At 44.2% G+C, this 26,295-nt stretch overlaps 1 protein-coding gene across 3 annotated transcripts in view; it reads right to left on the minus strand.

Moving 5' to 3' along the window:
• Positions 1-26,295, minus strand: part of LOC138299526 (phospholipid-transporting ATPase ABCA1-like) — a 2,649,159-nt gene that overhangs the window by 2,407,070 nt on the left and 215,794 nt on the right. For all 3 annotated transcript variants that reach the window (XM_069237840.1, XM_069237822.1, XM_069237830.1), the window contains exon 5: positions 323-450. In XM_069237840.1, coding sequence (XP_069093941.1) covers positions 323-450 — 128 coding nt within the window. The remainder of the gene's footprint in view (positions 1-322; positions 451-26,295) is intronic.

Here is a 26,295-nt window from a genome sequence, read left to right on the forward strand (position 1 = left end):
GATTAACATTTTACCCAGGCCTAGTAACATGTTGATGAAATATAATTCTTCCAAAGAAACGTCTGAAATCAGTCTTTGAAGTAAGATTTTTGTCTACACTCCCAGACTGCAGCAAGAACCGAACCTCAGGATTTATCACAGAAACTATGTGCTTGGGAAAAAAAAGGACAAAGACCCCACCACAAAGAGGGCAATGTCACTTACTTACACAAGCATGCCGCATTAGCAAATATTTCCCAGATTGCAACACAAGCACCCAAATACTTGACCCAGAATCCCGAAGCCCAGTGATCACGAGTTTATTATAACTGTAAATTCTTACCGGCAGTCTGGTTGTCCTGGGACAGAATTTGAAGCCAACCCTTAAAGTCCTTCCAAATATTTTGATAAACCCTGAGACTAGAGGGTTTTGACACCACATTCTGAACGTCTTTGAGGATTGTAGAGAGGCTGCATTTGAACACAAAATAAGAACATGATGACTTAATGTTGCATTCGCCTTATTTATTGGTTGAACACATATGCAGTATGTTACAAGTTTCACGAAAAGATAAACCTATGAACACTTGAGACCAGCCATTGGGGAAACGGGAGATCACTGTAACTACATTTTAACTTTTATTCCCCTGAGACAAAGTGTAATACTTTCCTTAGATTCTGAATATTAACTGATAACATGCTTTTTATGTTCATACTTAATATATTCATAACAAAAAAATAAAGTAATATAAACTCAAGATTATAGCAATAAACGAGAAAGCAATAAACAAACAGAAATTATAAAAACAGACATTAGGAATATCTTTTCAACGTTGGATATGGAACTAAAAAAAGGCCATCTGAAAGTAACCACTTATTTAGGAGCTACCGGAAGAGTTTGCAAAACCTAACGAATTGAGAGCTTCTATTGTAGAGGAGGTTAACGTTTTGAACTTTTGCCCTCAAAGCTGGGAATAGTTAACAAATCTTGTGCTTTTTCGCCTGTTTAAATTGTTTGTGTGCAGCTTTTTCTCCCGCAAACATATTTTTAGTACATTTAATTTTCCATTGTTTTTGAACTTTGCAAACTTCAAGATGTTCCTGGGAATGACAATGTTTTAGAAAAATCTTCGCGACGTGGGGGAAAAGCCCCTCTAACTACACCCAGACACCTGCTTTATTGCCCAAATTGGCGAGTTTGAGCTGGATTTGAATTCTCATTGCCAGTTCAGAATGATGACTGGATGAGATGAGTAAAGCAAGGAACCCATTTTTGTTATACAGACGTAAAACAGATCAGAATCTGCACTGTACTTGGATGATCCATTATGAGCAGAAGTGCGAACTTGTCATTCCGACACCACAATATGCATATTGGAGTATTTTTAGTCCTCATCGCCTACCTGCTTACCAAAACCGACTCTTGGCAATGATAAAAATGGATTATATGATTAACTCATTACCCCCCTGATTGCCTTCATGCTATGTTCCATGAACAAAGTACAGGTAACTTTCGCCAGGTTAGCACATGCCACCCCTAAAAGGCTCTTGTCCACAGCTCCCCCATGGCTTTCAGGATAAGTATTTCTGTGAAGAACCCAAAAAAAATTTCACTGCAACCATAGCTACATTTATTGGCACAGGCAATTGGGCACCTGTGCAGAATGGCTTAGCTAGAAAGCCAAAACAACTCATAAACATTGGCAAACAAGTGATTCGAGCAATTGCATAACCTCAGTCGCACAACTCACAGCAGTGGCAGAGGAAACATGAAAAAAGGGATGGGCTTGACCACACCATCCGGCACATGTAACATAGTGGCTTTCTAAATGAAACAAATATAATTGGAATCGAGATACAGCTAGAAGGCCACTTTTTGACAGATTTTTGATAGGAAGCATAATTTTAAAGAGTGCAATTAAATTGACATTATTCACAAATTTGAAGACTCTAGGTTTGACTGTGTTTTGTAAGGGCTAAGGTAAAATGTATGATAACATGTGAATGAACTGCTCCCCCATAGGCTGCACACAAAACAGACAGGAAGGGATGTTGGGTTTTCCTGTGTTCCAGATGTTTTTTCTGGTTCCATTTCTTGCAAACCACCGTGGGCCTTGTAGTCTTACATTTATATTAGAAAAGCTGAACCTGCAGGGTTCGGGGTGTGGTGGCACGTGGCGGTGTGTGAGCTGTTCATGCTTTCTGTGCAGCAGATCTATGGAATAGGGATGCAATGTGTCAATGCTGTTACAATGGAATGATCATAACTTTGGTCTTTAGAAAACATATTTGCACTAAATGATCTATCAATTGTGGGTTACTGGCACTTTGTGTGGAAGTTGTGTTTTTATTAGCTCTTCTGTCTCTTAACACTGTGGCATTTGTGGACCAGGTAATGTCTACATCCCCAGGAAAGAATAGCCACACCATAATTTTTAAGAACTGTCTTGCAGTCTGAATGAAACCATGCTAGGACCTGAAAGCGACTTTAAAAAAATGTTTTGTCAGAAACCACAGTACGTGTTTGTGGACTGTAAAGAGTACAGATTTACATTAAACTCTGTGTGGCTGAGAAAGGAGAAATGTGGATGTCAATGTTAGAAAGCTAACATAATTACAAATTCGGGGTTAAACCTTTGAGTCCTTCTCATATAATCTGACTAGAGACAGCTTGATTTCTTATAGAACTAATTTCAAGACAGTACAGAGAAAGGGGCTTAGAGCTAGTGTCCTTTTAATCATCTACTTTAAATCCTCCAGTTTCAGACATTAAGTGAAACATTGTGTTTCACCTTTGGGTTATCCTACTAGATGGCAGAGCAGCTTCAACTAGTTTTTACACTTTTACAGTGAAGATTGATGAGAGAGAAAAGGTCACCTACAGTATCACTTGCAGCTGGGGCAGAAGGTGCAAACACGGTGAAGTCTGCTGTGCCCTGAGCATAGTGGCATGCATAGTCAAGCAGTTAGGCTCTTGAGATAGCTAGTGGGCTGCAACAACAGCCTCAATGTCTCAGACCACCACCAAAATCAGCATGGTGTGCTCCACCAGGAAGGAGTGACTCATGAGCTCTGTGTCTTCACCACCTATCAGTGCAAGGCCATTCTCCTACTCTGATTTACACTGAAACCTTTTTCATAAATCTGTAAGTAAAAGTACAAAAAGATTTCATTTTGATTTCTGCTAAAAATGAGCTGACATTAATGGTTTTCAAATTCACCTGACAGAAGACACAGATGCCCTCATCGGTTGCATTAGACTGCTCATCTGCATTTGATATGATTCAAAGACTTTGTTGTTACTATTTTGTTTATTGAGAGCAAATCCACTGAAGCATCTTGGTGTTAGAAGCAATATAGAGACAGACCAAGAGAAAAAACAAAAGGAAACAAAACACCCACAAAACAAGGATTACAAATAAATATAACCGATATACACAGAAGGACATACAATTTTTTGGGCCTTAAGTGAGGAACGTATGGCCTTCTCAAAACCCCTAAATATGATAATAGTTTGAATACTAAGTGATAGCTTATTATAAGTTTTGGGTCCTAAAAAAATGGACGTCCTTTCTCCCCCTTGCAACTTTTCACTCTGATTAATTTTTAACAAAAGGAAGCAGCTGGAGTACAGAGATCTTACAGGGAAGTAGGGAACTCTCAATTCTGTTAGAAACGATAGTCTGATCTTATAATAAGCTCTATGGACCAAACAGATTAATTTAAGGATAATTTTTTTGTTTACTGACAACCAGTGCAGCATTTCCTTAGCAGCAGATACATGGTTAAATTCTTTCAGTTCCACCACAACTCTAACTGCAGTATGTTGTAGGCACTGAAATTTCCCTATGGTGTTACCAGGCAGGCCCAGGTAGATGATATTACCCCAGTAAATGTAGGAAAGGACACATAGTGCATCAACTTGGCCAAACTTCTTTAAAAAATGTGAACATTCTTGAGAGATTTAATGATGTGCATGTCTGTGGGCCAAACCTTTTATACTTGTGGTATGAAAGTTAGATGTTGATTGAAGTTAGCCACCAAGCTCCTTACCTTAATAACCAGCAAGTGGTTGTCTCCCAGTTGTTGCAGTCAAAAGTTAAATGATTCACATTTGAACTAACAAGCAGCACCTCTGTCTTGTCCCTATTAAGTTATAAGAATGTGACAGTCTTCCAATCCTGGATTCCTAAGAAAGAGCCTTTAAGTGTGTCAGCCTTTAAGTATGTCACCCTTTAAGCTTGTCAATGAAATTTGTCAACGTAATCAAATTTCAGCAATAGCTAGGTGCTGTCAGCATATTAATTAGTGTTGAAGCAGTAGGACCTTATTAAACTGAAGGGTGTTGTAAAAAACAAATTAAACAGAAGATAAAGGTGGACCTGGGGAGACACTATAGTAAACAGTGATTTTAGGTGTATAAAAGGTAGACATTACCACCGACTGTGACCTATTTTTCAAGAAGGATGGTGGAGAAACGCAGTGTGCTGATGATAGTGACATGTAAGTTATGGTTGTGTGTGATGTGAACATGTCTACAGGGGCTAGCTATTGTCCACCAAAGTGTGATGTGAATGGAAAACACATTTTGATGTGGGAGGATTCCTGCTCAGCTTACACTCTTAGCGACCAATAGTTATGGGAAAATGTGGGACGCTGTGAACTACCTACCAGCCTGAAGTAGAATTGAAGGACCCTGTTGTGGCAAATTACCAGTGATGGGGTATTTCATATCTCAATAGGAATTTAAAAACAGATGTACGGTAAAGTGTATGTGGTAAAGAAAGGAAAAGCATTACTGAGTTGGAAAGAATAACGTATGTTGGGAGTGTTCTTGGACCCAAATCATCCCAACCAAGTATTGTTGATGGAGAAGAGTCAGGTTGCTAAGTGGAGTTCCAAATATCCAACAATTATTTTCTGGGAAGCTGGGATGTCTGAAAAACCCTGAACACTCTATTATACTAAAAGAAGCTGCTATACCTAGGTTACTCAAGGTTCGCAATGTGCCATTACCATTACTGGAACAATCGAAGGGAGAGCCTGACAGATTGTATGAATGGTAGGTAATATTATCTATTGAATCATCTGAATTGTTAACTCCTGATGCTTTAGCTGCGAAGAGTAATGGCAAACTACTCAGGTGTATGAACCTCAGGGATCTGAACTATTGCATATGGATCGATCTCCATCTGTTACCCAACATTAATGAAATGTTGATGAATGTGAGAGGTGTAGGTATTTTACCAGATTGGTCTTATCAAATGCCTATCACCAGATATGTCTGCATCCTGATTCCATATATTAAACCTCTTTTATAACACCACATGGAGTGTATCAGTTTGTATGAATGCCTTTTGGACTTGCATCTGCCATATTCCAAAGAGTGATGCAAGAAGTTCAGGTGGGATTAAAGAACATGTTTTGTTTCCAGAATGATATTCTGGTTTGGGATATTGATGTGGCGCAACATGATTCTACGTTGGAAAGATTGGAACAAGTCGGATTTTCAATTGGAGTTGAAAACTTTAGGGCCTAGGTGAGTGAGATGGATTATTTGGGACATACTCGGTCATGGGAAGGAGTGAAGCATAAACTGAAGCTTTTAGAAGTGAAATATGTACATCATCTCTGAAGGATACAGAACAGTTGTGTTCCTTCCTCTGCTTAACAAAGTGTTATTTGTGGAGCATTTATCGGTCAAGGTGCATGCTTTGCAATTGCTTATGGGAAGAAATGTGAAATTTGCATGGTCAAGTGAGTGTCAAGAGGCAATCAAGCCCTATTCAGGTGCAAGTGTCAGCTCCACCCACCACTCTAGCTCAGGAAGACCGATCAGCCTGGTGAGGGGCCTTCAGGATATGCAGGGCACACCTCAGCTCCCTTTGGGTGACGGTCTAGAGTGAATGCACAAACAGCCCAACTGTCATTCTGACCCAGACATGTATTCCATAGACAGACAGAGACACAGAATGGTTAAGCAAGAAAATGCCCACTTTCTAAAAGTGGCATTTTCAAACCGACAATTCAAAAACCAATTCACCAAAAGATGTATTTTATTTTAAAGTGTGAGTTCAGAGACCCCAATCTCTAAATCTCTATCTGCTCCCAATGGGAAATTACACCTACAAGATATTTCAAGGCAGTTCCCATGTTACTCTATTGGAGAGATAGGCTTTGCAATAGTGAAGGCCAATATTAGAAGTATTTAACAATTAGGACATGTAAAACACACCAGTAGATGTCCTACCTTTTAAATACTCTGCACCCTGCCCATGGGGCTACCCTGGACCTACTTTAAAAGTGACTCACATGTAGTAAAGGGGAAGGTTTTGTGTGGCAAGTGGAGGCATTTGCCAGGTCGATGTGGCAGTTTAAAACTGCACACACAGGCACTGCCATGGCAGAGCTGAAACATGTTTGCAAGGCTAATCAAGGGGGATGGCACAATTAGTGCTGCAAGCCACTAGTAACATTTGATTTACAAGTCCTGGGTACACATAGTGCACTTTACTAAGGACCTACTAGTGAATCAAATATGCCAATCATGGATAAACCAAAGACCAATACTATTTACACAAGGAACACTTGCACTCTAGCACTGGTCAGCAGTTGTAGAGTACCCAGAATCCTAAATCCAGCAAAAATTAAATTCAGCAAAGGATCAAAATCAAGAGGTCAGAAGCAAAATGACAGGGGAAATCACACCAAAGCTGACAGGTCTAACATGTGTCCCCCCAGCTGAAATTAGGGAGAACTATCCAACCTCTTTGAAGCTCCCATCACTAAGGCAGAAGAAGTTGGAGAGTCCATCAGCGTTGGTGTGTTCTGTTCTAGGGAGTGTTCCACCATAAAACCCATTCCTTGCGGGGAGATGGACCACCTCAACAGTTTAGGATTCTCACCCCTCATCTGCATCAACCATCAGAGGGGCCTATGGTCTGTCTGAACCCGGAAGTGAGTCCGAAACAAGTAAGGTTGTAGCTTCTTCAATGCCCAGACCACAGCAAAAGCTTCCATGTCTATTGCGCTCCACCTGTGTTCCCTAGGCCCTCCTCAGTTAACTGTCAAAGCGCGGCTCCCATACCATACTCTGAAGCATCTGTCTGCACCACAAATTCCTTGGAAAAGTCAGGAACCTTCAGCATCGGTGCTGGGCACATGGCCTCCTTCAGGGTTTTAAAAGCGGTCTGGCATGCCACTGTCCAGATCACCTGTGGAGGCTGCCTCCTGGAAGTCAGCTCTGTCAAGGGGGCAGCAATGGAGTCATATCCCTTGACAAATCTTCTGCAGTATCCAGTGAGGACTGTGTCTTGGGGGGTGTCCAAGTTGGAATTGGTCAATCTTGGCTTGTAGGGGCACCATCTAGCCGCTCCCTACCCGGTGTCACAAGTACACCATAGACCCCAGCCCTATGTGGCACTTAATGGCCTTGTTAGTGAGGCCTGCACTCTGCAGGTCCCTCAACACTTCCTGGAGGTGGTGCAAGTTGTCCTCCCAGCTGAAGCTGAAGACAGCAATGTTGTCTAGATAGGCGGCACTGAAGTTCCCCAACCCAGCCAGAACCTGGTTGACCAGCCTCTGGAATGTTGCAGGGGCGTTCTTCAACCATGAGGCCATAACACAGAATTGATACTACCCCTCTGGCACTGAGAACACAGTCCTCTTTTTCGCCCCTTCAGTCAAGGCAGTCTGTGAGTACCCAGATTTTAGATCAAATGTATTGAGGAAGCTGGCAGCTCACAACTGATCAATGTTTCTGAGATGGGGTGCATGTCAGTCTTGGTGGTGGCATTGAGCCCACAGTAGTCAACACAGAACCTCATTGAGGTGTGACACCGGGTTGAGCGGCATTAGAGACCAGAACTACTAGGCTGGACCAAGGACTGTTGGAGTGCTCAATCACCCCTAACTCCAGCATCTTAGAGACTTCCTCATTGATGCTGTTCCTCACTGAGTCAGTAAACCTGTAAAACCTGTGCTTAACAGGCAAGCTGTCCCCAGTGTCAATACTGTGGATACACCATTGGGTGACCCCATGGCTGAGGGAGAACATGGAGGCAAACTGCCCAATTAACTAGCACCAGTCCCTCTGCTGTTCTAGGGCCAGAGAAGTAGAGATACTCATACCCTCCACTGACCCATCCTGCCCTTTGGAAGACAGGAGTCAGGAGAGGTTAACGTTACCGTTACGTCCTGCACCCGGCCCTCAGGGGAAGCACTGGCGCTCCCACTGAGGGCCTCCCTCCCACCCACCCGGGGCAGGGCTAAAAGGGGAATCACTTCCCCTTCCACTCCCACCCCCACGCAATCGTGCACTGACATCATTAGAGGCTGCCCGACGCTTTGGAAGCCATTTGCTTCCTCCACGTCTACGGAAGAGGAGGTAAGTTTCTCCTCCGGCCAGGGGGGAATGCTTCAAAAGAGCCATTGAGGGAAAGGAAAGGGTTTTCCTTTCCCTCGATGCCTTATTTAGCATTCCTGCTGTCCGATCGCAATGCGATTGGGCAGCAGGAATGCCCACTAGGCACCAGGGATTTTGTTTTGTGTGTGTGTGTGTTTTTGTGTGCGGGGGGTAGCCCCTTGGGCAAGGGCCGTTCCCCCAAGGGGGCATAATCTTCTACACCATTTTTGCCCCCCTGGGGGCAGATCATCAAATTATTTTTCAGCCGATCTGCCCCGGGGAGTAGAAGCCACAATGGCACCAGGGTGTGTTTTATTAGATTTTTTGTGCAGGGGGCGGCCCCTTGGGCAAGGGTCGCCCCCAAAGGGGGAGAAACACTTTTAGGTAGTTCTGTCCCACTTGGGGGCAGATCGGCCTTGTTTTTTTGGCCCATCTGCCCCCAAAGGGGGCTGAATCCACTAGGCACCAGGGATCATGTGTGTGTGTGTGTGAGTTTTTTGTGCAGGGGTGACCCCTTGGGCAAGGGCTGCTCCCCCAAGGGGGCATAATCTTCTATGCCATTTCTGCCCCCCCCCCCCCGGGGGCAGATTGGCTAATTATTTTTCAGCCGATCTGCCCCCGGGGGGTAGAAGCCACGAAGGCCCCAGGGATGTGTTTTTATTTGTTTTTATTTGTGCGGGTGGCCATTTGTGCAAGGGTCACCCCCCAAAGGGGGAGAAACACTTTTAAGCAGTTCTGCCCCCCAATGGGGGTAGATCGGCCTTGTTTTTTTGGCCCATCTGCCCCAATCCACTAGGCACCAGGGATCATGTGTGTGTGTGTGTGTGTGAGTTTTTTGTGTGGGGGCGGCTCCTTGGGCAAGGGCCTCTCCACCAAGGGGGCATAATCTTCTATGCCATTTCTGCCCCCAGGGGGGCAGATCGGCTCATTATTTTTCAGCCGATCTGCCCTCGGGGGTAGAAGCCACGATGGCACCAGGGATGTGTTGTTATTTGTTTATTTTTTTGTTGGGGGGACGGCCCCTTGGGCCAGGGTCGCCCCCCAAAGGGGAAGAAACATTTTTAGGCAGTACTGCCCACCTTGGGGGCAGATCGGCCTTGTTTTTTTGGCCGATCTGCCACCAAGGGTGGAAGAATCCACTAGGCACCAGGGATTATGATTGTGTATGTGTGTGAGTTTCTTGTGTGGGGCTGGCCACCTTGGGCAAGAGCTGCTCCTCCAAGGGGGCATAATCTTCTATGCCGTTTCTGCCCCTCTAGGGGCAGATTGGCTCATTATGTTTCAGCCAATCTGCCCCCAGAGGGGTTGAAACCACGATGGCACCAGGGATGTGTGGCTACTTGTTTTTTTGTGTGTGTGGGGGTGGCCCCTTGGGCAAGGGTCGCCCCCCCAAAGGTGAAGAAACACTTTTGGGCAGTTCTGCCAGGGGCAGATTGGCCTTTTTTTTTTTGGCCCATCTGCCCCCAAAGGGAACAAAATCCACTAGGCACCAGGGATTTTCTTTTTGTGTGTGTGTTTTTTGTGCGTGGGGGTGACCCCTTAGGCAAGGGGGCATAATATTTTACTCTGTTTCTGCCGCCCTTGGGGGCAGATCGGTCTAGTTTTATTTTAGGCCCATCTGCCTTGGAAACCACTAGACACCAGGGAAATGTTTTTACTGTTGGTGGCAGGTTGTTTCTCAACTGGCGAAGTGTTTGCATTTGTGATTATAACAGTTTATTTTTGTTTTTTGTTGTAGTTCAAATCTTTTGCTTCTTTTGTTATGGCTCGTTTTGGCAGTGGTTGTCCTGCAGTTTGCGTAGTTCTATGTTTTAGGTAAGTAAATTTACTCAAAAGGAGTATTGTTGCCATGCATGCATGACATGTTTGTAGGTGGTGTACTAAATGCAGGATTGTGTGTGAAATTGTCTTTAAATTTGTGCACAAAAATTGTGTTGTCTTATGTCTAATATTCTTTTCTTTTTTCTTGTTAATGGGATATTATTGGTGATTGCTGAGTCTGTGCAGATTAGTTGCTGGTATGTCTAGCTTTTTCAGGCAAGTGAGTGATATAATTTTTGAGTACATAACTCTTTGTAATAAAGCCACACTTTGTTTATTACCTATTTTAGACAGTGCTAGTTGTTGTTGGCACATTTGTCACATTACACTTCTTGGAAAGGATCATGGCTAGCTACAGAGTGAGCGCTCAGTAGGTTGTTGGCATGCTTTTTGAGTCTTCTTCTGACCATGATTATGAGACGACTCTGCATCTGAGGCAGAGGAGGAAGAGAGAGATTCTGGCAGTGAGATTTCTGTCCAAGAGGAGTCTTGTGATCAGGAAGCCACTCTCAGTGCAGATGAAGGACCTGTTTTCGAGGAGGACATTGGTGTGCCAATGGTGCAGCAGCCAGCAGCTGAAAGGCTTCCCATTGGAAGTCCTGACACCTGGGTTGCCGCAAACATGGAGTAGCCACAGTTGCCTGCCTTTACTAGTCTCCCAGGGTGTAGACTAAATACAGAAAACGTTTTGCCTGCCAATTTCTTTGAGTTGTTTATGGATGATGTTTTTTTAAAGAGATTGTTGAGCAGACTAAGCTGTATGCGGAGCAGTGTTTGAGGGACAACGCTGCCAGACTTATGCCACAGTCTAGAGCTATCCATTGGATTCCCCAAAATTTGGAAGAGATGAAAAAGTTCTTGGGTTTGACTTTTTTGATGGGGCTGATAAGGAAGCCGTCACTGGCTTCTTATTGGTCTACTTGTCCCACAATGGCAACGGCTATATTTCCTGCAATGATGACTCGTATTTGGTATTTGCTTCTTCTTCGGATGATGAATTTGTTGACAATGCTTTAGCCTTGCCATAAGATCACCCCGATTGTGACCGTCTTGTTAAAATTAGGCCTGTTCTGGAACATTTTGTAAATCGGTTTTCAGAGGTCTATATGCCAGGCAAAGAAATAAGTGTGGATGAGTCTTTGGTCCTGTTCAAGGGTTGGTTTTTAGGCAGTACATTCCCAGCAAGAGGGCACGGTATGGAATTAAATTGCATATGCTGTCTGAAAGTAATACAGGATATGTTTATAATTTCCGGGTCTACACTGGTAGAGATTCCAGTATTGATCCCCCTGGCTATCCGCCCACTTTTGGAGTTAGCGAGAAAATTGTGTGGAAACTTGGCAGACGACTGTTTAACAAAGGTTACCATTTGTATGTAGATAACTTCTACACTGGAGTTCAGTTGTTCAAGGAGTTGTTCAGAGTGGACACTGTTGCTTGTGGCACAATCCGCTCTTACTGGAAAGGCTATCCAAAGGAGCTTGTCTGTAAAAAACTTGAGAGGGCGCAGTGCCTTGCGGAATGATGAGCTGCTTGCTCTGAAATTTGTAGACAAGAGGGATGTGTACATGCTAACTACCATTCATGATGAGTGTACTTCACATGTGGCTGTTTGGGGTCTTGTTGCTGAAGTGTGCAAACCTGTGTGCATTTTAGATTACAATAAGCACATGGGTGGTGTTGATAGAGTAGACCAGTGGTTGAAACCCTTCACTGCTGTTCATAAGTCTTACGTGTGGTATAAAAAGTTGGCCGTCCATTTGTTCAATCTGGCAACTTTTAATGCTTTTATTGTGTTTAAAGATTGTTGCCCTGAGTCAAGGATGAAATTTGTTACACTTCAGGAGTCAGTGATAGAGGTTATGGTGGATCATGCAAGAGTTCCAAGGGTAGCAGTTGTGGAGGATGTGGCCAGATTGAAAGATTGCCACTTTCCTGATCAGATTCCTCCCACTCCTAAAAAAGACTTTCCCGCTAAGAAATGAAGAGTTTGTGCCCAAAGAGTTATCCGGAGGGAAAGTCGGATGTACTACCCGGACTGTCCTTCAAAGCCTGGGCTGTGTGTGCCAGGCTGTTTCAGGAGTTACCACACACAGAAGAATTACTGGGAACTACTGTGAGCGTAAAGTGCCATTTTATATTTTCATGAGTTCAGTTTCACTGTTGGCATTATTGTCATGTATTTAGTTAGAGCTTTTGTGTTTGTAGTCTTGTACTTATAATTAGTTAGTGGTTTCTTTGTTGTTTAATAACAAAGAAAGTGATGGCAGTGTGCACGGAGTGGCGCTTGGCTGGCTGTGCATGGAGTGGCGCTTGGCTTGTGGTGTGCGTGGAGTGGAGCTTGGCTGGTGGTGTGTGTGGGGTGGCGCTTGGCTGGCGGTGTGTGTGGGGTGGCACTTGGCTGGTGGTGTGTGTGGGGTGGTGCTTGGCTGGCAGTGTGTATGGGGTGGCGCTTGGCTGGCGGTGTGTGTAAGGGGCGCTTGGCTGGCAGTTTGCGTGGAGTGGCGCTTGGCTAGCATTGCCAGCCAAACGCCAGTCCACACACTTCCATCAGCTGGTGTGATTGCTGTATCAGGCATGTGGTCATATAAAAGTGATGGGCCCTTGAATGACGCTGTCTGTTGATGTGAGTGTTGTAATGTGCTGGGGTCATGGCTGGCGGCGTGAATGGTTCTGTGCATGTCATGTATGAAAGGTTTGTGAATAGTTTGTAAAGCGGTTGGTCCCTTGACACGGCTTCACAGCTCACGAGCTGTGAGTCATTGGTTCAGTTTTTTGGCCTTTCAGTTATTAACAGTGCATTTCACTTTTCTGAAATCTCTTGTTAATAAAATTTGATCTATTGAACCATCACTCACCGTCATGCCAAATCCAACCAGTATGTGTGGTAAAAATGACAAAACCTGCTCCGCTGTAATCAGGCGTTCCAGCACACCCGTGACACGCTAGGTGTCTTGGGTGGGGCCCGATGATGAAGCATGACACCAACTTGGTTGGTGGGTGAAGGTTTTTTTTTAACATAACCTAAGTGTGCCTCTTTTCACAATTTTAGTGTCTGGAACATCACAGAAGTACGTGGACACATCAAAATTATCTATTGCAAAACTACCCATTGTTGGGGGGGCACCTATGTTTTTGGTACCGGGTGCTGCCATCATCTAGGGAAACCTACTAAACACAGACATTTTTTAAAACTACACACCCCAAGGACTCCAGGGAGGTGTGGCTTGCCTGGATCCCCCAACATTTCTTACCCAGATTCCTCTGCAAATCTCAAAGCATATTTTCCTCACTTTTCTCTGTAGGATCACCGCTCCGGTACAAATTTCCTACCACCCAATGTTTCCCTCAGTCTCCCAAGCAAAATGATACCTCACTTGAGTGGGTCCCTGTGAGAGAACAGGGCTGATTGCAGAGGCCCACTAACTTTTTGCCCCCATTTTCCACTTTTTGCTGGTGTTTTCCTGACTCTGATGGTGCCCTGAGTACTGCTAACCAGTCCCAGGGCATGTGCTCTGTGTAAAATCAATATGCAAATTAGGCTAATTATAATTAGTTAAGTCAACCTACCTATAAGTCCCTAGTATATGGTAGGGCATGTAGATTTAGGGACCACAGCATAAGTAGTGTACCCATAGGTGCACTGCTGAGGTGCCCAGTGTCATTTTAAAGGTAGGCCTGCCTTGCTGGCTGCTTTTAAATTAAAGTTATATGCAAATTGGACTTTGGAATTAAATGTAGTTCCAAAGTCTTAAACTACCTTATTTTTACATATAAGTCACCCCTAAGGTGTGCCCTATGTGCCCCTAGGGCTGGCTGCCATGTAACTATAAGCAGGGACCTTATAAAAGTAGTTTTATAAGCCCTGGTGAGGTAGAAATAGCCAAATTCGATTTTCCCTCATTGTAGTGAATGGCCTTCATAGGCTAGAATGGGGAGACTTTAGAATATTTTTTAAAGTTCCCTTAAATGACATTTACAAAGAGTTTGGTATCAAATTAATTGTTATAATAAATCCCACAACTTCCAGTTGTTGGATTTAATCTAACTTGTTCAGGTAAAGAGTTTTAAACTTTATCTGAAAAGTTGCCAATTTCAGCCCTGCATTGTTTTTGCTGCTGTGCCCTGATTGGCCAGCCTCTGGCAGCCTGGCCAGGCTGCCTTGATGAGGTGTGAAGTGGCCTGGCTTCACACAAAGAGATGTGCCTGTGGGAGGGAATTTCCCCTCAGCAGATGGCGAGGCAGGAAGGGGGAGGGCTGCCAAACTGGTCTTCAAAGGCAGAGAACGACATTTGGAGCAACCCAGCAACACCCCCATATCCTGCAACCCCAGACAACTAGGTGCCCCCTTGATTAGATTAGGAGAGGGCAGGAGAGGGGTGTGTTTATGATTTTTAAACACCCCAGTGGCTGGGCTCAGCCAGATGTAACCTCCAAAAATCATTTTCAGCCATGATGGATTTTTGAAGAGTGTTGCCTCCTGGGATTGATTTTTGCCACACTTCCCAGAAAGTGGTTATCACATGGGGAAGGACCATGCACCTGATTGGAGAATCAGGACCCCCCTGTTTTTCACCCAGGAGCAAGGATAAAACTGGCAGACCTGTACCCACACCTCAGTTCCCTACCACATCCCTACCAGGAAGAACTACAAAAGAAGAAGGTCTGCCCAGCTGGACCCCTGGCCCGCACCTGGAACCTGCACTCAGAAGGACTGCACCAGCTGCACACTTGGGCTTCACCACAAAAAGGACTTTGCCTGGCTTCAACTGGTTCAAGGAGGGACTCCGTGTTTGCTACCGGTGAAAAATTGCTAACTAGAGTCCCCTGCACCAACTCCTGAAGAAATCAACAAGCTGACCACTGCCCAGTGGCCAAAAAGGAGTTTGCACCAGGTGCATTCTGGGAGTTGTAATCCACACCCCCAAGGATCATTTCAGAGCTTCTGGACCCTTGGGGTGAGCTGTGGACCCCAAAAGAACCTTAAAAGAACATCTGGGAGAAGATCCAGAAGTTTAGAGAAGTTTTGAGAACTCTTGAAAAAAAGCTCCAAAGAGGGACCGACCCACCGTAGCAACTCTAGCCGGCTTGCCTCAACCGTGACCCGGCCTCATTTGCAGGTTCGTCCCGGTGAAGAAAATCTCCAAAAAAGAGACTAAGTCCGAACATACAAAGTTGACCGGGAACTCCCAGCCAGCATATCAGAGGAGGGCTCCAAGGACGTCGGATCAAGATCCAAATTTACCCCGGTCGAAGGATTTTCTCCTCGAAAAAATGACTAAGTCCGAAGGTAAAAATCTCCACTGAGGGCTCCGCGACGCGTATCCAGAGAAGAGTTCCAGGAGGTCAGATTGGACTGGCAGGTTCGTCCCACTGAAGAAAATCTTCAGAAAAACGACTAAGTGCAAAGGTAAACTTTTGACCGAGGCCTCCCGCGGCCTGTAGCCGAGTCAGGCTCCATCGCGGTCAGCCTTAAACTTTGACCTTGCCCCAGTCGAGGTGCAACCAGATGACCCGATTGGCGCTTTTTGTTTCTAGGTGCTAAAAAACCAATAATTCTTTAAAAATTGATATCTCCGGTTCCCCTTATCCGATTTTATTCGTTTTTGTGTCATTTGTAGAGATAAAAATATAATCTATTTTTATAAATTGGTTTTGGATTTTTGAACTGTTTCCTGTTTTTTATTTAATTACTGTCTTGTGATATTTGAATGCTTTACACTCTGTCTCCTAAGTTAAGCCTTCTATTTGAGAAATGCCCCGTAATTCACATGCTAGTATGAGCACCCCGGAATTCAGAGATGTGCTAATAACCACTGCTTCTCAACACTTTATCTTGTGCCCATTTTGGAAATACAATGGTTTTCTTGATACCTATTTTTCACTCTTTATATGTCAGCAAATGAATTGCTGTATACCCGGTATAGAATGAAAACCCATTGCAAGGTGCAGCTAATTTTTTGTCCCTGGGTACCTAGGATTCTTAATGAACCTACAAGCCCTATATATCCTTGCAACCAGAAGAGTACAGCAGACATAACAGTATATTGCTTTAAAAAATCTCACATTGCAGGACAATGTTACAGAGTAAAACGTTGAGAAAAATGGCTGGTCTTTTCACCTCAATTTCAATATCTTTTTATTTCAGCTGTTATTTTCTGTAGGGAACCCTTGTAAGAATGACACAAATTACCCCTTGCTGAATTCAGAAGTTTGTCTACTTTTCAGAAATGTTTAGCTTTCTGGGATCCAGCATTGGTTTCACACTCATTTCTGTCACTAACTGGAAGGAGGCTGAAAGCACAAAAAATAGTAAAGATGGGGTATGTCCCAGTAAATTGTCAAAATTGTGTTGAAAAATTGGGTTTTCTGATTCAAGTCTGCCTTTTCCTGAAAGCGGGGAAGCTGGTGATTTTAGCAACGCAAACCGTTTGTTGATGCCATTTTCAGGGAAAAACCATAAGCCTTCTTCTGCAGCCCATTTTTTCCAAATTTTTTGAAAAATTCGAAATTTTCACTGTATTTTGGCTAATTTCTTGGTCTCCTTCAGGGGAACCCACAAAGTCTAGGTACCTCTAGATTCCCTAGGATGTTGGAAAAAAGGATGCAATTTGGCGTGGGTTGCTTATGTAGACAAAAAGTTATGAGGGCGCAATTTCGAACTGCCCCAAATAGCCAGAAAAAGGCCTGGCAGCGAAGGGGTTGATCATGGAATTCTGGACAAACAGATGTTGCATAACACAGTGGAAAAGTACCAGAATTAGTATGCAGACAGGCATATTTGTAAATTTTGAAGGCTATCAAGGCTGTTCAAGGAAGGGTTTCTGGTTATTGCATGTGTGGGGACGACTCATGAAAAGGGAAGTTCCAGATGGTCTGATTCAAAATGCATAAAAAGGGTGAAAGGAAATATGATTTTGTTGAGGGACTGAAACTGGTGGAATGTTAGGAAAACCATCTGTTGCAGCTAATTGGAGTGTCAGCTTTAAAAGGAAAATACTGAAGAATCAGTGGTGATCTCAGCCTCTAAGAGAGGGCCTATGAGTTAGAGTCCCGATGATTCTGCACAAATTCTGGTGAGAGTAGAAAATACTAGTGGTGAAATAAAGTACAATCCCGAAGAAATTGAATGATTATATTTTGCATGTGAAAGCTGACTAATGTCTGTTTTATTTAGAATCGTATTATTGTCGTATTCATATTATGTTAATAAGCAATGTTTTTATTGCTGTTTAAGGAAGGGGGTTGTTATATCCTATTGGATTGGTCACTCCGATGTCTATGTTTTGCATGGTTAGGATTCTACAATGTTGGAGTTTTTCAGTTGCCCAGCGACTGCCAGGGGTTTTAGATTGTATGCTGTGACTCCTAATAAACCTTATTTTGAAGATTTGGAGTGTGATTATCTAAAAAATACCTTAATCGCGACAGATTCTAGGTTGGTCCAAACAGCTACTATCAATGCTTCAGTTTCAGGTCTAAATTCTCTTTGATGCTTATTAAGAATTTGTTTTTCTACTCAAGAGAATTCGCAAAACAGTTTGTCAGATCCTTCTATAGAACCTTAAATATTAACTGAAGTAGAGTAATATGTCTCCTTAACATTGAGGCTTTGAGGGGTTGCATTATCATATTTTCAATGTGTTATGACACAACACTGACCATTAAATAAGTACTAATGATCTCACGCAGGTGATTTTCTTTCACAGGAAACAGTTACTTAATGATCTTAATAGGACATTGATTATCCGGGGATCCAGATTTCTGAGACATCTTTTAAAATGGCTGAGCTTAGTACTAGTAGTTGTTGGAAAGATGAGTCTTCAAAAGGAGACACATGAGGAAGAGCCTCTATCATTGAAATTTGAATGAACATAACTCTGCTAAGCTATTGCAGAGTTACTGAGAGGCATGAACCAGAGTTGCCATGAGGGAGGGATTCCATTTATAACTTTAAATAACCCTCTGGGGAATTTTGATGTTGCCTCAGGTCTATGTAAATTAAACTGGTTTTGATTGCTTTAAGGAGGGCTTTAAACTCTCTTTCTAAACTCCTCTAATGTGTGCTCATACCCTCTCCTGTGTGTCTGTTTCTCATTGTTTCGGATCTAATTTCTCCCTTCAAGCAACTGAGATAAATCAATTCTGTCTAGATCTTGAGGAAGTACCACCTTTAAAAGTCAAAGGAGACAAATAGTCATCCCCATAGCGTTTAGTAATACGGTTGGAAACCTTTTATCATTTAACATGGAATAAAACTCTCTACCTGTTTTCTGGTCTTCCTCTGTTATGCCTTTACCCATTATCCTATCAGATCAATGCTTTCCTGTCTCCATTTCTTTGTTATACATTTTAGATATCCTAAAACTAATACATGTTCATGGTTAACGAGGCCCTACTAAAGAATTCTAGACATTTCTCAACTAAATTAGCTTTCAGACTAGTGCAGGGTAGGCCAGGATTATCACAAATGAAATGAAAGGTCACCAACAATATAATGATTGGAGGATATAATCTGAGAATTTCTCGATTACTTCCAGCCCGTTTGAGTTGTTACATATAATGGCCACTCCTCATCATCTCTTTCCAACTTTATCACACTGCGTGATATTGTAACCCAGAGGAATTATTTATTGGAGATCTGAACTGAAAGATTTGGTCAACCATATCTCTCAGAGGAATAAAAGATCTTACCTACCGTCCTTTAATAAAGTCAGGATCTTCCATCTATGTTTGGCGAGAAAGAGGGCAGGGAGTCCTAAGGTTTTACATCCACTCTCAGATGGCAGCAAGGTCTGTTCTCGGACAATGCTTATGCTTCCTCTCAGGAGAAGGAGATCCTCCTTGCTGTCATAAAATTGGGTTGCATCACCCACTGACCAGATGGATGTGTGCACAAATCCATTGCAGCCCTGCACAGTATGTGTAGTTAAATAGGGGCAAGAGCTTCTTCAAATGCCCACAATCACCTGCTATTTGAAATCTAGAATGCTAAATCTTAAAAATGGACACTGTTAAATAGCCACACAAAGAAGGAAAGCTTCTCTTCAAGATTGCTGTTTGCAGATCAAGTACACCTAAGCAATTCAGGAGCAGGAGAATTGTCCCACCTTTTTTCCCCTGAAAAGTCCTAAGTACATGGAATATGGTTGATGGGTCTTTATCCCTCCAATCTGCCTTACATAGTCCCCCCAATAACCTCACCTCAAAGTGACCAATCCTGCCACAGAAAGTGGTGATATGGTAAAATACAGATCCCAGACTAACAGAATAAACTGTGTTAGCAGTCGCTGAGGGATGCCTAGAGAATGGTATGGCGAGAGCAAAGGTAGCATCCCTAACATCACCCTCCAAGTCATTGGAGCCCTGGGGTATTTCCTGGTGCCCTCTGTGGCCAGTCTGAACCTGGCCGAATTCGTAATCGGATTAACCATCTAGTTTATGAATTTCTGTAAGCATGTATGTAGAAGAAAGTTGCCAGTCTTGATGTGCGTGTGTCCTGGTTCCTGTACCATCTGAGGAAGAACCAGTGTAAAGTAGAATTTCTACTAAAGATATCCATTGGCTCATATATGGAAGCTTGGTCTTGATGGAAAGGTTGCAATACAAGGATATTTTAGAGGTGCGTTACAACAACAAATTAAACAAAAATATTCTTAGACCAAAGAGGTCCCGATCTCTAAGACAAGGTCGTAAAGCGGTTGTTTGTTTGCACCCTGGATGCCTTAAGACCTGACCTGAGTTTGGTGATAAAATACAACTGATTTAAGCACAAACCATTGGCAAAGTGTCAGAAAAACTTCTGACTAGTTAATATGCGTGAGGCAGGAATCCTTTTGCGACTACAGGAACAATGTTGCCTTTGTGTTAGTCTGTGATCTGTCCCCTTCTTCATCATGATTGATCCCCCTACTCACCTAAGTGTGGACACACAGAGGCCCATATTTATAGAAAAAAGACGGAGTGCAACGCTGCACCAAAATTGGCAGCGCTGTGCTCTGTCATTTTCACAATGCAGGACAACACCGTATTTAAGTGAAAATAGTCACCCCTGTGTTGTCCCCTGCGCTGGTGCTAAATTTAGCTGAAAGTGCAAGCGTCCTTGCACCATCGTGCAAGGATGTCTGTGTTGAGGTGTGTGATTGTTTATGTGTGGGAAGGTGTCCCTTTCCCTGCACATAAACAATCACTAATGGTGATTTGGCATTTCTGTATGTGCTGCAGATGGTGTCTTAGTTGTGTGTCATTTGCTGCAATGGACCATGTTAGCAACATGGATGTGTCTCATAGCTGTGGACCTGTGATATTGCCCTTCAAATGTGAAATAGACAGGATATATGTCATGTACACTGTGTGTGATGTTTGCTGTACATTTATACCCATCAAATGTTATGTGGTTTTTTCAGTATCCTAATCTGTATTTCTGCAATGCTCCATGAGGCTATACTCTGATTATGATTCCTAGGGATCATGTGATGCATAAATAATTACCCAGAGCATGACTGAGTGATGAAGTGTGGTGTTTAATTACATATGATAACAAAGTGGTGATGGTCTCCTACGCAATCCTGCAGCTGTTTGGATGTTCCCCCTCATTTTCACGGAGGGCATCCTCCTCTTTCTCCTCTTCAGGCATTTGTGGATCTGGTTCATAGAGGGGAATGTTCCTCCTCACACAAATGTTGTGCAGAATGGCACAGGTCAAAATGATCTTGCAGACCATTAGGAGGCTCCGGTGATGTCCAGGCACCTGAATCTGGACTTCAGAATGTAAAAAGTCCTCTCCACTATGGTGCGTGTCCTACGATGTGCCTCACTATAGCACGCTCTGCTGCTGTGCTTGGGTTGGAAATTGGGGTCATGATCCATGGCTAGATCACATAACCCGGATCAGCTGAAAGAGAAAATAAGGGTAAGTATTTGGTTGTTAGTTGCACCGTGATTATCACTTTGCATGGCAGTTGTTATCCTGAGTCGTCTGTGACTCATCAATTTTTGTGGTGTTGTGTGGGATCCTAGGTTTCTGTGATGTTCGTTCTGCATTGGGTTGTTTAACTAACAAAACTGGTGTCTGGCTGATTGACATGACATCAGTGGTATATTTAGAAACTTGCAGTTCAGTGTGTATCTCCCATGCATTATGTAATGTGAAAGAAGTGTCCGTGTGCCTTCACTGGAGGTGACATGATACTTCCACACACACAATAAATTCCACTGTGGTGGTAACACGGTTGCACTATATGTCCTGAACATCCCATCCAATTTGACATATATGATTGCGGGTAAAATGCAACAGTGAGGCCCTTTTATTTGGCTAGGTCACAATGCACAACACATCTCCAGAAGTTGGCAGCACTGAAGTGTTCACAATTGACAATGCACAATTATCCCATGTGTGACAAGTTCTATGCAAACCTATTTTTGTGCCCTCACCGAGTTGGCTCATGTGCAAACGTGTACCTTCACTACTGAACCTGCTCCAGGTAAGCTGGCTAACTTGGTTGTGGGGATGAAGGTTTTAGTGTTGGAAGGTCCATCTGCCTGTACATCCGTTATGTATATGGGGAATTGTCTCAATCCGTATATGTAGCAGTGTGCACTTTGCATTAGTGTCACATTCACATGTTTTCATAGCACAGTCTACTTCCTTATTGCTAGCTGGCAATGTCACCCCAGGAGTGATGTGAGATGTTGGTACGGCCTCAATGATTCCATTTCACCTTCATTAGAGTCAGCATCATGATGCTATGTGTCTCATGGTTTTTGTCCTGCAGCAAAACACATTACACACCACTTACACAGGAGGCATTGGTTGGAAGGGTGGAGGATTGAGTATTATTGATGTGATATTGAAAGATTCATCTTCCAAGTTGTACGGCCAGTTAAGGCCATGTCATTGTCACTGTGTGGTTTTAACTTGGTTCCGTGTGGCTCTAGAGTGGCATCTCCTGTTATTTGCATCTGTCATTTGTCCATAGGTGTGTATCCCATTGGGTCACGAGATCAAACATGACTACCAGTGTCACAACCTCAGTGTCTTCCTGGCCACGTGTCAATGTAGGGGTGTATGTGTTGTGTGTCCTATAGGGTTGCTGTGCTGTGTGTAAATAACTAGGTTTCTGTACAGTAGGCCATTGCCATATCGTCCATTGTGGAAGTGCTGATTGATGGTGCTGTGGCGGAAGATGAATGAATCATGTTCACTCCCAGGATACTTTGCCATGATGTTGTTGAACAATCCACGGTGACCCACAGTGGCCTGCACATTGATGGAGTGTGTGTGCTTCCTGTTGCGGTATAGATGCTCTGTTGCAGCAGGTGGCACAATCCGTATATGTGTGCAGTTAATGGCACCAAACATGTGCGGGAAGCCATTAATTTGATAAAATCCCTGTTTGGTCTCCTTCTGCTTCTGCTGTGTGTTGGGGAAGCTAATGTGGCGGGGTGTGAGGATGATGATGGCATCAAGACCTTTGGGAAGGAAGGCAGAAAATGAGGGCTGTGAGATCCCGGCAACCAGGGCACCAGTGGTTTGAAAAGAGCCACTTGCCAACTTGTGCAGGACAGCTAGCAGCTTGGTCTCCGGTGGAATGATGTGGGGTGTCTGCAAGCTGGGTGCCAACTGTGGCTCAATGTGGTGCAGAAGCTGCTGTATGGCTTGCCAGTTTAGTCTGTACCTCTGGATGATGTCATGTTCCCTGATGCCCTGAAGGGTTGTCCTGGTCCTGAATACCCTCTCCTGCCTTCTGCGTTTTCTTTGGGGTCCCTGTTGGTGTGGTGGTAGCTGCTGCTGTTGCTCCTGTGCTCTGCGTCTTCGTGCATGCTGGTTGAATAGCACCTCCATGTCTTCCTTTTTGAGCTCTGATGTTGCTTGTGTGAGTTTTCCTTAAGTAGTGGTGTGTTCGCCCCATTTTAACACCTGCTCTGACCCAGGTGTTGAATTTTGGCGCAAATCGGGATTTGCGTCATTTTCCGGCTGTGCCTATCAGACTTGCGCCTTTTTTGCACAGCTGGATAAATATGGCGCACGGGTGTTTAATTCATTTTTAGACGGGAACGCCTTCCTTGCATCTCATTGATGCAAGGCAGTTTCACACATCCAGAAAATGGCGCACACTGGGATATTTTGACATTAGACGGGTCTAGCATCAAAGTATAAATATGGTGTTAAGTTTGCGCTGAATTAGCGTAAAAAAATGACCCTAATCCGGCGCAAAGGGAGTATAAATATGGGCCTGAGTGTCCAGTCAGAGTCCAAGGGGGAGGGACATGTCATGAGACATGTGTAGGAGAGGAGTGTATCAGTGAGGTGTTCAAATTGGCAATAGGTAGGATTTAACACTATGACAGTCCATGAGTGATGAGTCAATAGTGGTAGAGTGAAGAGGGCATGTTGCCAGTTGTTACAACGCTGGCCTGACCTTAAGCACTGAACCAAAGACATACTGTCCATGTGCCACAGACTGCAGCTACCAACAGTTTTTTCTGGTGAATGATGTTCCTTCCACATCTTCATCCCCTGATGTGTGTGGTACCCCCTGTGCCATGGGTGGTGCTGGTGTTGAAGTTAAGGGGGGTACACACACACATCAAGGCATAGAGATGTGAAGTCAAAGGTCCCGGCAGCTGTGGTCTGTGGGAAAATGAAAGACATCACTGCAGCAAGGAGGAACTTCTGGTTTCGCAACACCTCAGCTATATCACAGTGGTAGGTAGCCAGGTTGTCAGTGAGGGAGGCTGGCATCTGCTACATGGACTCAAGGACATTTTGGATTGCCCCCAGCCTGTTGTCAATCATGATGGCACCACTTTGGGAGGGTAATTGATTGAGCCTCTGCCTCAGGGCACCAGCTATGTCGGACAGGTACTGCTGGAGTCCACGCAGCAGAGAGTGGGTGCCTCTGATGGCAGCGGAGTTATCCTTATTCAGACTGAGGCACCTCTAGACTCCCTCTAGGCTACCCGTCATGGTCTCCATCCCCACCTGCCTCTGCTGTGCCAGCTCCTGCTGGACTCCAACCACTGTTTTTTTAAAGATAATGGCTGGGTCCTCTGAGTCCAGGGTTGTGGCTGTAATGGCCAGTACTGAGTGTTGGTTGTTGGGTGTTTCATGTGGAGACCCCTTAACGCTGTGTGTCTTCCCTGCAAGTGGAGATGGTGTCTGAATGGCACCCAGGACATCCTGGAAAGTGTCGGCATTGATGGTCTGCAGCTGGTCATCCAAATCTTCAAGGACAGGCAGCTCCGCTGGAGGTAAAGCATCATCCTCTGCAATGGGATAGTGAAATGTCAATCTTTGACTGTAGTGGCTGTTGAAATTAGTCATCATGAGCCAGATGTATCAAGAATCCATATTGCAATTCTCAAATAGAGATTTTCGCTATTTCAGAGTCGCAAAATGGTATGTATCATATTTGCGAATCAGTAATATAGATTTCTCAGTAAAATCGCAAATGCTATTACCAAATCACAACCTACCTGGAATTCGCAATTTTGGAAATGCAAACCCCAGGATGCTGGAGGCCTAAGGCCCCCTCTGCTGCACCCCTAAAAATTATTTTAGGACATGTAAGGGGCACACATGCCAAAGGCGCATGTGTGTGTTACATGGCAATTTTAAAAATGCAAATTGTATTTGGTGGTAATTGTGATTCCTTCATGCCCAATTCGCATTAAGGAAAAGCTTGATACGTGTGCTTAAGAAATCACAAATAAGGATTCCTTATTTGTGATTTCTTATTTAGATAATCGCATTTTGAGATTCTCTAAAAGGGGTCGCAATTCTAAGGAATCACTATTTTAGCGATTCCTTAAAATTGCATAGCGAATGCCTTTTCATACATACTGAAAGGCATTTTTGCATTCGCAAATGGACGTTCGCACCGTTTGTGAATGCAAAAAGCTTTGATACATCTGGCCCCATGTTATTTGTACTCATGCCTTCGTGTCATGGTGCAGACCCACATATCAAGGCACTCATTGATGGGCCCCTAGTGGTGCAATATGCCACCTGAGCATCATTAGGTCGAGCGTAAGAGTGCAACCTCTTGTATACTTTTAAGTATAGTTCTTCTGTGGGCTTCCAGCTATTTCATTTTGTTAGTTTCAGTGTTCCCCCTTCTTCTGTGTGGGAGCGGGGACCAACTACTGTATAATTACGCTTTGTCATGTTTGTCTGGTCTGTAGGTGACTTTTTTCAACTTTGTTTCCTGTTCCTGTCCAGGGAAGCTTCCCTTTTCATTTGCAGAGCATTCTTCCTCTGAGCTTAGCTGTAAACAAGGCTATAAATCAGGCTGTTATCTTGGCCATATTTGGTCTTTTTGGGCACTCTGATCTCTCTCTAAGCTGCCTGGCTCCCGCACTTCCTTGGCTTTTCTTTACCAAGTGTCAAGTGTGCCTGCCGGTTTGCTGAAAACAAGGGCAAAGGATCGCTTATGGCCTTGGCACCCAGCTCTACCAGGGCTCCCCAATCCTTAGAAACAGTGCCCACTTCTGCTCCATACTGGGCTTTCACTCACAGCTCCATGAGTGCACCTCAGTTCACACACTCCAAGCCCTCAGCCATGTGAGTGTAGGGAACCGCACACTTGGTGTCTGGCAGAGCACCTCAGTTCCACAGTCAGTACACTCTGCTGCTCCAGTACTGGGATTTCGGGCACAGCTCCATCAGTGCACCGCAGTTCACACATTCCAAGCCCTCAGCCTTGCCAGTGTCAGGAACCCCACACATGCTGTCTTCCAGAGCACCTCAGTTCTTGCAGTCAGTACACTCTGCTAGTACTTGGACCTCGGGTGCAGCTGCATCAGTGCACCACAGTTCACACACTCCAAGTCCTTAGCTGTACCACTGCCAGGAACCTGACACATGCTGCCTGCCAGAGCACCTCAGTTCTTGCAGTCAGTAAACTCTGCTGGTCCAGTAATGGGACCTCGGGAGCAGCTCCATCAAGGCACCACAGTTCACACACTCCAAGCCCTCAGGTGTGCCATTGCCAGGAACCCAACACATGCTGTCTGCCAGAGAACCTCAGTTATTACAGTCAGTACACACTGCTGTTACAGTACTGAGACCTTGGCGCAACTCTATCAGT

This window comes from Pleurodeles waltl, chromosome 1_2, assembly GCF_031143425.1.
Source record: "Pleurodeles waltl isolate 20211129_DDA chromosome 1_2, aPleWal1.hap1.20221129, whole genome shotgun sequence".
Taxonomy (NCBI): Eukaryota; Metazoa; Chordata; class Amphibia; order Caudata; family Salamandridae; genus Pleurodeles; species Pleurodeles waltl.